This window comes from Erpetoichthys calabaricus, chromosome 1, assembly GCF_900747795.2.
Source record: "Erpetoichthys calabaricus chromosome 1, fErpCal1.3, whole genome shotgun sequence".
Lineage (NCBI taxonomy): Eukaryota > Metazoa > Chordata > Cladistia > Polypteriformes > Polypteridae > Erpetoichthys > Erpetoichthys calabaricus.
The window spans coordinates 48805819-48819604 of NC_041394.2; the positions used below are offsets into that span (position 1 = coordinate 48805819).

The window sequence follows — 13786 nt, forward strand, 5'->3', positions numbered from 1 at the left end:
GTGTCTTCTGTCTTATATTCATTCATTCACCGTTTTTGCTTAGTCTAACATGCATTCCCTTTTGGATCTGAAAGAAAATCTGAGTACAGATAACAGAAATGTGCAGACACCAAGAGGTCGTTTACATTCCACGTAGACAATAACTGGGCTGGGAGTTTAACCCAGGATACTGAGATATGAGGTAGTAGCCCTAGAATAAGTCTTTAATTGTGAGTAAAAGTGAATCATGTAAAGTACAAAAGTGCCTATATAAAAATAATGCAGATGATGTAAATTATCAGTTCTCTGGAAGCTTTGGAATTGATACATGGAATTCTTACAATTTCTGAAGATTTAACAGCCTCATGTGGGACCATAGTGGAGCATAGCATTAGTTATAGTAATAAGTCACTGTGCCCCTCCACTAAAAAAAAAAAAAATTAAATTATTTTGGGAATTGTTACTTTTAAAGTTGCAAAGCTAGTACAGTGTTGGATATTGTTTGTATACCGCTAGTTACCTAGAGTGTCCTGATCTGTAATATCTGTATTACTAAACCACAGTTTAATTTATGCATGGCGGACGCACCGAAGCGAATGCGCACTGCGCCGTGGCGCTCCAGAGTCAAACGCAGTGGCTTCCCAGAGTCAGTAGGTGGCGCTCAAACAACACAACCTGTAAACTAAACTTGCTCTAATTAACTGTGCCAGCAGTCATGTGGCACATTTGAATCACATAACGGTCATTCAGTAACAGAGAAACAAAAACAAGACCGCATGGAAAAAAACAATAAACGGAGGATCCTACAACGCGCTTCACAAACACCAGAAACAAAGAACTCACGGCTCCAAAACGAAACACCTCAAGTAACGGAAATACAAAAACGATTTCGTATGGATAAAAACAATGAACAAAGGCGCCTACAACACACCTCTGAAACAACACACGCAAAGGAGTCACGGCTACAAAAACAGAGCTCAACGGTTACAAATACAAAACCGAGCCCGTACGGATGAAAACAATGAACGAAGGCGCCTACAATGCGTTTCTGAAACACTACATGCAAGAGAGGCACGGATCCAAAAAGAAACTGCACAAGGGCTACAAAGTCGTTCAGTATTCCAACAAAGAAAAAGACAGACAGGAACGACGGACAGACGCTGAACAATTCCACCAGTTAGCTGAGAACGCATTCTATAATGAGTCCCCTGTTCATGAAAATTCATTGGGATTAATGACTGTCATTTGCAGTCATTGTCATTCACTTATCTTCCTTGAAGAAAAAACTGCCACTACAACTGATGAGTTTACACGTTGTTGTCAAAAAGGTCAAGTTAAGCTGCCTGCTTTGGATGAATATCCTGAATATTTACGTATGCTTTTGACTAACAATGTACCCGAAAGTAAAAGCTTTATGCAATGCATTATATCCTACAATAGTTCATTTGCTTTAGCATCTACCGGGGTAAATATCAAGCCACCTCCTGGGAATGGCCCATACTGCTTTCGCGTGTGTGAACAAATATTGCATCGGATTGGAACAGTGCACCCTGAACCAAATCACCAACGCAAATTTGCCCAAATGTACGTGTTAGATCTAGATGACGCAGTTTATCAACGAATGAACCTTCCTGAAAACAAGCAATGCACAGACCTCATAATGAGAAACGTAGCTGAAGTCATAAACAATCACCCATTAGCAAACTCTATAAAGATGCTGCATGAGGTTGAAAAAGAAGCCAATACAAAAGCACAGGCAGACGGTGTGGCACCAACTAAAATTGCCTTAGTGCTAATAAAGGACAAAGAACACGATTCGAGACGATTCAATGTTCCCATCGTTAATGAAGTGGCAATTGTGTTTCAAAGTAAAGACGGTGCGCGCCTCCGTTTCACCGCGATATTGACATGCATTTATGTCCTGATGGAACCAACCAACCTAAATTCCAACACGTGGACATTGGTTTTACTTATAAGTGCAACAACTCAAAGACATTTTGGACTTACATGATGTGACAATTACAATTCCATTTTTGTTTTAATAAATTGGTTAATGTTAGTACAAATACCTATATTTAATTCAATGAAAAGTTTACCAGGACGCTCCCACCCTCCATCACTTTTCATTCTGGACGCAGGACGCACCGAGGTGCATGCGCACAGCCCCTCGGCGCCCCAGAGTCAAACCCAGCGGCTTCCCAGAGTCAGTGGGTAGCACCCGAACAACACAACCTGTAAACTAAACTTGCTGTAATCCACTGTGCCAGCAGTCGGTGTCAGCAGAGGCAAAGGAATCACGGCTCCACAAAACGAAACTGCTTTAGTACAGATATGCTTATTTAATTAAATGACATTTCCCCGGACGCACCCACCCTCCATGATATTTCATCCATCCATTGCCATTCTTGGATTTGCGATTCTTTTGAGAATCGCGGGCTTACTGGTTCTTTAGAAAGTATTCATAATGAAACTGCCTGCTCGCACCCAACCTGAAATATCCAGGTTTCCCAGGCCAGGCGTATGCATATACAGTGGTGTGAAAAACTATTTGCCCCCTTCCTGATTTCTTATTCTTTTGCATGTTTGTCACACAAAATGTTTCTGATCATCAAACACATTTAACCATTAGTCAAATATAACACAAGTAAACACAAAATGCAGTTTTTAAATGATGGTTTTTATTATTTAGGGAGAAAAAAAATCCAAACCTACATGGCCCTGTGTGAAAAAGTAATTGCCCCCTTGTTAAAAAATAACCTAACTGTGGTGTATCACACCTGAGTTCAATTTCCGTAGCCACCCCCAGGCCTGATTACTGCCACACCTGTTTCAATCAAGAAATCACTTAAATAGGAGCTGCCTGACACAGAGAAGTAGACCAAAAGCACCTCAAAAGCTAGACATCATGCCAAGATCCAAAGAAATTCAGGAACAAATGAAAACAGAAGTAATTGAGATCTATCAGTCTGGTAAAGGTTATAAAGCCATTTCTAAAGCTTTGGGACTCCAGCGAACCACAGTGAGAGCCATTATCCACAAATGGCAAAAACATGGAACAGTGGTGAACCTTCCCAGGAGTGGCCGGCCGACCAAAATTACCCCAAGAGCGCAGAGACGACTCATCCGAGAGGTCACAAAAGACCCCAGGACAACGTCTAAAGAACTGCAGGCCTCACTTGCCTCAATTAAGGTCAGTGTTCACGACTCCACCATAAGAAAGAAACTGGGCAAAAACGGCCTGCATGGCAGATTTCCAAGACACAAACCACTGTTAAGCAAAAAGAACATTAGGGCTCGTCTCAATTTTGCTAAGAAACATCTCAATGATTGCCAAGACTTTTGGGAAAATACCTTGTGGACTGATGAGTCAAAAGTTGAACTTTTTGGAATGCAAATGTCCCGTTACATCTGGCGTAAAAGGAACACAGCATTTCAGAAAAAGAACATCATACCAACAGTAAAATATGGTGGTGGTAGTGTGATGGTCTGGGGTTGTTTTGCTGCTTCAGGACCTGGAAGGCTTGCTGTGATAGATGGAACCATGAATTCTACTGTCTACCAAAAAATCCTGAAGGAGAATGTCCGGCCATCTGTTCGTCAACTCAAGCTGAAGCGATCTTGGGTGCTGCAACAGGACAATGACCCAAAACACACCAGCAAATCCACCTCTGAATGGCTGAAGAAAAACAAAATGAAGACTTTGGAGTGGCCTAGTCAAAGTCCTGACCTGAATCCAATTGAGATGCTATGGCATGACCTTAAAGAGGCGGTTCATGCTAGAAAACCCTCAAATAAAGCTGAATTACAACAATTTTGCAAAGATGAGTGGGCCAAAATTCCTCCAGAGCACTGTAAAAGACTCATTGCAAGTTATCGCAAACGCTTGATTGCAGTTATTGCTGCTAAGGGTGGCCCAACCAGTTATTAGGTTCAGGGGGCAATTACTTTTTCACACAGGGCCATGTAGGTTTGGATTTTTTTTTCTCCCTAAATAATAAACACCACCATTTACAAACTGCATTTTGTGTTTACTTGTGTTATATTTGACTAATGGTTAAATGTGTTTGATGATCAGAAACATTTTGTGTGACAAACATGCAAAAGAATAAGAAATCAGGAAGGGGGCAAATAGTTTTTCACACCACTGTAGCTGGTGACTTTGCTTAGTTAGCTGCGTTTACCCAAAATTACCAAAGTTCATCAGCTCCAGCTTGTAAATGGGATTCAGCAAAAGCCTGATGTGTCGAAATGATTCCACAGACAAAATATCTTCATTTTTAAAAGCTTTAGTAAAAATTCAAACAGATCACACAAAAAAAGAGAAAATCTGATATAGCAAAAAAAAGTAAACATTCTGTTTAAAGCTTATAAATCTTGTTTCGTTTCTTTAAGTTTGCTTATAGTTGAACCGTTCCTAAACATTACAAAATCACTTCTAAACGTTTCTGAACCATTTCAAAATGGACAGAAAACTATGCTATCCCATTTCTATGCTGTAAATGGGTCATTCTGTCGCTGCTAGCACTGGGACCTGTTCTAAACAACAACTGACTAAATTAACGCAATGTATCTTAGTTATAGCAAGAAAGTTCTATCTCTTATTAACTTACAGGGGGTTAAAGGCTATACCATTGTCTATGACTATGAAAGAAAATGATATTCAAATTAAGCAAACGCTAATAAAAGTTTAACTTAAAGCATTAACTTTGTAAGATTGGCTCTTACACTTATCATAACCTTATCACTGTCCTCTAGAAACAAACAGAGGATGAACCGTCTTTGGCCCCCCACATCTGCATGAACATTTGTCTTTTGTGGTCACAAACTGTATGTACTTATCAGATGTGACTGCTGGCTTCTTCCTCAATTCCACTTGCTGTTGGCTGTGTAACATGTCCTTCAAGTGTCACCATTCCTGAGTCCAGACTCTTACATTGGTTTACCACATGAAGTATAGTTAATAGGCAGTCATGTAGCAATAAGAGAATGAGTAATGGGTTTTTCCTGTCTCTGCACTGAGCTATTGCCTTGTTTCTGCTGACTTTTATATAAAAGTGCCTTCTGTTTGTTTTTTTTTGACTTTTTACCAACTGTTCAGTCTGTTGCATACCTCTGCTGAGATCTTTTCCTTCTAATTGATCCTTAACAAGTCTGTGCCTATTGTAAGAAACCTGTTTGCCTGTTCTGCAAATCTACTACTTCCTGACTTTATTTCACCCAATTATTGCAGCTGTTTTATCTCCTAACAGAACTACAAATACTTTTCTGTCTTGCTTTCTAAAGTCTTGTTGAGCCATCCTTTTTGGCAGGTGGTCTTGATCACAAAAGGGGACTGATTCTACTGGTTCTACATGAGATAATAGGCAGTTTTGGGTGGCATAGAATGGATAGAGATAAAACACTGCACTAAAGGAAACATCTGAGCCACCATTATACAATACATAAAAATGGTTTTGAAGAGAACAGGCCACTCAGCCCAGTATAGCTTATAAGTAGTCAAAATTAGATCTAAGGAAACAATTGATATCCAACTTCATCGTTTTAAATGCAGATTGTTTTACCCCTCAGTCTCTATTTGGTGATATCCTTAACCTCTGTTAAGCTGTTTCAACTCCTCAGGCTTTTCTCATAGCTCACGTAAATCATATCTGCTCTTTTAATACATCTCTTGCAAGACCAAAACTGTTTCTAAACATTTTCCTGATTTTTTTTTCTATATATAATGTGATATGTATATGTTGATTATAAGTTTAATTTCTGGAATGTTATTAAGGTGTCAATCACAGGTACAGTGTGTTGAATGTGCAAGTTTGTGACACATGTCTAATTAGAAAGGAATGGCTCCTTTTAGCGTAAAAGACTGAGTTAAAACTTCCAGGGTATTTAAAAAGATGCGCAGAATGAGCATTCAATTTTGCAATAAAAATACTGCCTGTATTTGGGTCATCAGAAGCAGCGAACCATTTATACACTTGTATTGATTTTATGCTAATTCTTTTCATTTTTTTTTTCCAAAAATCATGTTATTTATTATTATTTTGGAATATTGTATTATGAACCCTGAATTGCAATATGCGTTGCATGTGGATTAATTGCAACTTCTTAAACGTAGTAAGGATATATATTGGATGAGGGTGTGGCAAAAATGTACCTTGCCTCAGGTAAAATTATTTGGTTTACCAGTCCTAAACCAATTTATTAAACCAATTAATCACTTTTTTATGTAACATTGTTAACTTTTTTTTTTTGTATTTCTGAATATTTCATCCTTGTCAGTGTCCGAATTGTATTTTCTCTGCGTCTTCCACCCCCTATCTCACTGAAGTATGTGTATGAAAATTGGCCATGTAAATGGTGGTAAATGTACCTTTGTTCCTTCCTTGTGTCATTTGCTGTTCGGATTGGCTTTGGCCCCCGTGACCCTTAGCTCGATAACTGAGTTTGAAAATGGATAGACGGACGAATTTAAGCTAGTCTTATCATATAATAAGGACCAGTGTTTGATTTATGTTTAATTTATTTGTTTGATGTTTAAGGTACTTAATGCACTTTTCAGGTTTTAAAAAGCTTATTACTTTCCCCCAGCTAAAACTTTTCCTTGTCATCTTTGTCCAATCAATGTGCTGGCTGACTGCGTCAGTCAATAATCAAGCCTGTTTTTGGCCAGCTTTGTCCAATGTAAAACTGACTAACTGTGGCCTCTGCCATCAGAGTTAAGTTGTCAGCACACAGGTCCTACAGGCACGTTGTACCGTGATCAAATGACATTCTTGGAAATCTCTGGAAAAGTTGTTGATCTCTATGTGTCTGGAAACAATTATAAGTCATTTTTTCTTTTCCAGAGTTCCACCGATCCACAGTCAGAGCCATACAGTAAACAGACAGAACAGGTCTGGGGCACAGGGCACATATTATTTTACATTACACCATAGTATATGAATTTTTCTGCAACTTCCAATTTTTTGAGAATAACTGAATTTAGGATGGTTTATTGCTGTTCTTTCATTATGATAGACCCTTTTTCCATTTTACTTTATTCATTAATCATTTCTAATGTTTATTTTGATCATTATGGATTATCCCACTGTGTTTTATTCTGTTGCTCTATGTTCATCACATGCTTTTTGTAGCTCATTTTAGTGTTCTGTCCTGTGGTTTCTGTCCACCAAGTAGAAAATTACAATAAAGCAGTTCCATTCTTTATATAAAAGATATTTATTTAGTTCCAGAAGCAAATTATCAATCTGAATTCAAGGCTACAACAGCACACTAAGGCAGAGAAGAACTTTACAGATTTCTTTTTGCTTTATTTTTCCTTGTGGTTTTGTGCCCACTGTTCCTCCTTCTGGTGCAGTCTTAAGTGAACTGTTGAACACTTTTCCCTCTGTGTCCTTTAAAGGCTTGGCACACATTGCTGGAATTGCTGCTCCTAGAGACATCCTTCTGTAGACCTCATAAGATGCATCTTCTCTCTCAATGTCTTTCAGCTGCCCCTTTATAGGCCTGGTCAGTTCAAACTGACCATGAAAAAGCAAAGACACTCTTTGGGGCAGAAACAACTCTGTGACGTAGTGCCTGGAGAATGAACTGCAGTGTATTCCAGGGAATTAAGTGCTGATTTAGGTATACAGTGCAGGGTCGCTTCTTAAGCATAGTAGATGTGTCACTTGTTTGATTTTCCTGCAGGGGAGGATTATATATACACCAGCATGGATTATAAAAATTCTCTTCCTGAAAGCAGTTCTACAGTCTACCTTACAAATTTTAAATCAAGTTAATTTAATTTGTTCAGTTTCCCTTATGCTTTAAGGTAGCCATAACTTGTCTATTTTCCTTCCCCTATTTGCCCAACATCTAGTGATGCAGTGTTTGAACAGGCAGCCAGTAGTGAGTACAATGCAGAATCCAGTCCGAGATGAATGCCTATTGTAAAAGATAGCCCGGCCACAGACAGACACGACGCCAGAATGTCCAAAAACACACAAGTTTATTCCACACGCTATTTACAATAATATTTACAAATTACTCAGTCCTTGGTCCTTTGGCCGCCTCCACTCCTCTCTCGCAAGCTCTGTCCACTTCTACCCGACTCCGGCTCCTCAAATGGAGTGAGGTGGCCCCTTTTATCCTGCCCCGGATGTGCTCCAGGTGCACGATGACGAACATCCGGCAGCACTCCCCAGTGTGGCGGAACTGTTGCCCTCGCACCCATAAGCACTCCAGGCGTACACCACCCCTGGTCCAGCAGCACTTCCTGGTGTGTCAGAAGTGCTGTCCTCCAGGGCCCTAGGACTGTCCAGGCACCCAGGGAAGACAAGTACCGCTTTCCTGGTCCGTCCTTTCTCCAGGCGTCCCGGCGAGGCAGGGTTCCTGGCTGTCTATCACACTATCCACTGCAATACATACAAGTATAATTGAGGCAATTTAGAGTCATCCGTCATGTGAGTAGAATGTCCATAAGAGAGAACTGAAGTACATGGAGGAAATCACATGAACTCCAGTAGAAAATTCAGAGTTGACCCAACTGCAAATGAGAAACTTGGAAAATCTGACTTCCACTTGCATTCCTCAGTTACCCTAAATTGGCCCTGTGTGTCCTGGAGCAAGCCAGTAATGATCTAAAATCCCTTCAAGGCATTGATTCTAGCGGCACATAACCAATGAAAGAATGGGGAAAGCATATTCAGAAATTAGATGGATGGGCAGCACAGCAGGTAAGTAATTGTTCCACCTCTAGTTACTTAATCTGATTTCTGGTTGGGGTGCCTTCTGGCATGCTCTACCACTTATTCTATGAATTTCTAAAAAGGCCTCTTTGCTTTATTAGACAATAAAAGCTGCTATCTTGATTGGTATTATCATAATTGCTGTTAATCTCTATATGCGTTTCATTCCTCACTCATTTATGGCATGTAGAGTCTATTGTGGACTACTTGGGGAAATGCCCAGTTAATCTCACTTATAAATCTTTGTCTGCTCCATAGGCTCCTAAAGGTACTTGGCTATGTGACATGCATCTTATCAGTTATCATAGGTCATAGATCACCAGTTGTCTGTGCACATTCCTTTGATGAAGTTTAAAAAAAATAACACTGTAAATCCCATGCTGAATAATATTAGATATTCATTCATTTCATTTGCATTTGCAAACTATCTTTATATTCTTTTTACATTTCTTATATACTGTGTTTATAAAGTCAAAACTTTTAGGATGTGACTTGATCAAAGTTTTTAAAATTATGGAAGGAATTAGCACAGTGGTTCCAAACTATTCTCTTTAAAACAGATTCTGCAATAAGAACATGGTGACATGGATGGTAACTTGATAAGGGCAGATTTTGTACAAATGTTAAAATAAATTACGAAGTTCTATGATGGAAAGGAGGATATTAACAACCTTTAAATCTCGACTTGATGTTATTTTGGACAATTGAAGTGAATAGGATGGATGAGCTTGTTGGGCTGAGTGGCCTGTCCTCATTACAATTATTCTAATGTTCTAAAACATGCTTTTCATTGTATGGTGAGATAGAATGACAAACCAATTTGATTTAAAAACAATCACTTGTAGATGGACAGTGGTACAGTGGAGAGTTTGTTGACCAGTAGAATTCTTCTTGGGTGAGGCTGAAAGCTCTGAAACAGAAAATATAGTCTGGGAGGGGACTATCAAGGATAATCTCAAATTCATAGTCTTGAGTGCCTAGTCAAAAGACTAAATTTTCAGTAATAGCCTTCAGTGTCCTATTATTTTGAAATAAAGTAGAGATAGTTTTTATTCAGCACTAGGGTTTTAAACAGACCACCACCACGTGAAGTAACACCATGTGAAGTACAGCATGATGTCATTAATATGCAGACAATGAAAGAACAGAAACAACAGCAAATGTTCCATTATATGAAAAAAATTATTACACTGGTTCAAGCAACTAAAGGCTAGTAAGCTTAACATGCATCAACAAGTACATTACGGGAAGCAACTATTAAGGAAAAATTGAGCAACACATTCCTAGAACAGGAGTGGTAGTGAACAATCAACTTGGGTTTAGACTTCGGTGTTTGTGTTTCACTAATAACCTGGAATTCTGTGAGGAAGCAACAAGAGGATACCATTAAAGTGGTGCATATAATACTATTTATCTGGATTTTCAAAAGCTTTTACTATATGTGATGATTGTGATCAATTTAATAGAATTGGAATTCAAAGTGCAGTTTGTTGATGTTGATGAATAAAAAAAGTTTAAAAACACGGGCAGGATTTTTCAATGGGCATTGTACACTGAGCTCAACTAAACTATCCATTTTTCCTTGTTAAAAAAAGATGGAGTGGTGCCATGAGAGATAAAGAGAGGTGCCATCAGAAAGGCCAGTGCCATGTAGAGGGTGTATACACATGTGTGAGTGTGAATGAGTGATAGAGATGATCAAATACAAAAGATGAAACTCACCCTTCTTCTTAAATCTATTAGCTTTAGTATGTGCCAGCTGGAGAACCTTGGGAAGTATTATGGCTTAGTTCAGCTCATGGAATTGGGGAAAAATCAGTAGAGATTTTGTTGTCCTCAACACTATAATTGTTGTGAACTAGTGTGTTCCACCAACCAAAGTCATAAAATTTGTTCAATTCCAAAAGCCCCACGAGTGGAATGGTTATTACACAAAGGAGCAAACAAAACACTGAGAAGCACAAAAGGCACAAAGGAGTTTTCTTCAACAACAAAAAAAAAAAAAATCAATCTAGTGGCTAAAAAGTCCAAAATACACAATTCCCAAAGAGTGGTCAAAAACCAGAACAAATAAGTCAAAAATCCAGGACACAGCAATAATCAAAAGAGAACTCACCAGAACCCATTGCATGTAGGGACTTATGTTTTCTCAGCCTCTATAGGGTGAAGCAGTCCCTTAATTGTGATGGACAGATGGCCCCGCCTCTTGAGGAAGCACCCACAAAATACATGGAACATAATAGAACAAACAGAGACACACAGAAATTAAATTGCACAAAGCAAACAAAAAAAAACGAATAATGCAAATAGGATGAGTGAAAATCAGAAAGTAAAGGCTGTTTGAAAATTACACATTAACCAGATACAGACCTAAATTTTTAGGACCCTGCAGCTTGAACTCTTATGGTAACCAGTTCACAACCAGCAACGAGGTCTGGGTAACCACTGTTCTCTTCTTCAGTGGGGATGTTTCATGAGATACCACCAAAAATGTTATATTTTCTTGATACTTTAATAACCTTTTAATTTTTAGTTTAACTATTATTTTGTATTGAATTACACTATATTACTATTTTTTTTAAAAAAACAAAAACCTTTCTCTTACCCAAAATTTAAAAGCAATGTGGGCTTCTGGGGCTGTTCTGGGATTAGGGTCCCTGAAGCTTAAGCGTCATTAGTTTCATTGTAGATCTACCTCGGCAGTAACTGCAAATGATAGAAGCTGAGTTGCAAAACAACACCTCCACAATGGCTTATTGGGTAGTTCAAACAAACACAGTCCACCGCTCTGCCATTAGTCTAGTTTAAGCGAAGGTCAAATGAACATACATGCTCTGCTGAGAAATTGCACCAGAAAAGAGGTTGTGCAAGATAGCTCAGGTTTTTAATTGTATTCCTTTCTAAGGCAGTGTGTGTTTTATATGTCCTGGGCAGCTGGACGGCTTAAGGATACATCGAGCCCAAGGTTGCAAGCTCCCAAAAAGAGACATCCAAAATAGAGTCCCTCTTTTAGGTCCACACAGTCAGATCCATAGCTCAAATCAATGTTCCATTGGAGATCAGCGCCCTCATGATTGTATATGAAACAACTTTTTTGTGCCCCTTGGACTTGGTGTGCCTGGGCTGGTGCCTGCTTGACTTATGCCTAAAGCTGGAGCTGGAGGGCAGAAGGCCACTTGGTCAAAGTAAAACTCTGAGCAGACTTTACCATTCTCTACAATACTTTGGGGTTCTGATTTGAACAGGTGCCATACCAGGATGTTATGCAGCTTGTGAGAACAGACTGCATTGTCCACCTGTGGAATTTTGGTGACCTGTGGAATTTGGTGGAATTTGGACATTGGGGCTTCCCTTGAACATCTAAGGAACTAAAATCTTCAGACAGCCTTCTTGAAAACAGCCAAGCTGTGTTGCGCCCACATCAGGTCCTCAGTGATATTGAGTGTCTCCCAGATGTTTAATGCTGCTGATTTTATTATCCACAGTATCCCATGTGATGTTCATGAGACTGTAGATTGCAAACCTATTCAATAAATCTATGACCGGCTGCTTGGCTATGCTGACATTAAGTAAGGGCCCATCATCCTTGGTTTAATGATCCTTACCAAGAAAAATGGATGGAATGTGACTAAGAGAGTGCATGAGGGTGAGTGATAACAACAGCCAAACACAATTTATCCTTCCTAGGGAATGCTGATCACGTTTAAGCTGCAATGCAGATCTGAACCATTAGATGGCAGGCCTGTACAATATTAAGAGTAATGAAATCTTTTTTTTTCTTTTGGTTTTATGAGAATAGTCTTTAAAAGAGCAGAACTTTAGGAAATAGTTTTTTAGGACACAATGCCACTGTGTGATCGGCTGCAGGGATACATATCGAGAATGATATTGCAAAAGTGAAACAAAAATTGTGCACCTCAAACCTGATATTTGTGCAGCAGGATTGCACCTTAGAAGGTACCAGAGGACCCCCAAACAAATAAAGGATAAGACTTTTGTTCAGCTCTGTGACCCAACAGTTTGGGTATCTTGCAAAGGACCATTACTGTGCCTCTTTCTCTTCTTGGAATTATGGCTTATCCAAGGAGTACTGGGTTAAGACTTGCTGTCCAGAGCTGCTGTTTGGGATTATTATTTCTGCTGAATTGCACAGGAGACAGAATGGACAGTAAAGAAGCTGGTCCTTCATGCTATGGTGGCTTTGACTTGTACTTCGTTTTAGACAAGTAAGTGTCATCTTTGTTCTGGTTGAGAGACAGGGAGATGCAGCATCTATGAATTCAGGGAGAATTGCTGGTCTTGTCACACATTCCTTGATGAACCAGCAAATGGTGTCAAAGAGCATTGCCTTTAGAGAATAGTGAGATTTACCACTCAGTATTATTGGATGCTATTGCCTGTAACTGCTCATGTGTATATATGCTTTGAAAAATGAAATTTACTCTATTTCAAAGAAAGAGTACAGCCCAATTTCTCTCTAAAACTTTTAATTTGATGTTCAAAAATGTTATGTATACACATTATATAAAATCACTCATCTGGTGCTCAGTGATCCAGTGTTTCACTTTACCTTTTAGACTCTAAGAGGATTCCATTTGTCCTAAAAAAAGGAAAGGGGACCAACTAGTTAAAAGGCTCAAAGAGCCTCGGATTCTTTTGCTCCGCATCTGTTTCTCTTTATAGCTCCTGTCTGAGCAATGCAAAAACAGTTTGAACCCTGCAGAGGAGATTGCGTTCTGCATGTGTTTCTTTTTTTATTTCTACTGCTTCTACTGGTTTTAACCTTCAGTGAATTCTTCATACATGTTTGCAGTTTTTGCATTGTTTTTCACTTTGATTTGATTCAATGCTCTTATACTGCTGGACTGCTAGAAAGATCTTCTGTATATCTTGACTTTATATACTAAGTGAAATGGCTTCAGATTCTTAAATTGAAGTCTTTCTTTTGTATATAAATATGTACCAATGACACATTTCTCATAACAGAAGCTGCCTCCTTCCTTTCCACCAGTGTATACGACACGCAATTCCAATATCAGCCCCCTCTTTTAATTATTAATATTAATGGAAAATGCAAACAC

The 13786-nt window shown here is 39.0% G+C and overlaps 1 protein-coding gene across 1 annotated transcript in view; it reads left to right on the plus strand.

Moving 5' to 3' along the window:
• The first annotated feature begins 12555 nt into the window (after nt 1–12555).
• The window catches only part of LOC114645829 (anthrax toxin receptor 1-like), a 242445-nt gene continuing 241214 nt past the window's right edge, over nt 12556–13786 (plus strand). The window contains exon 1 of the mRNA XM_028794072.2: nt 12556–12931. Coding sequence (XP_028649905.2) covers nt 12777–12931 — 155 coding nt within the window. The 5' untranslated portion in view covers nt 12556–12776. The remainder of the gene's footprint in view (nt 12932–13786) is intronic.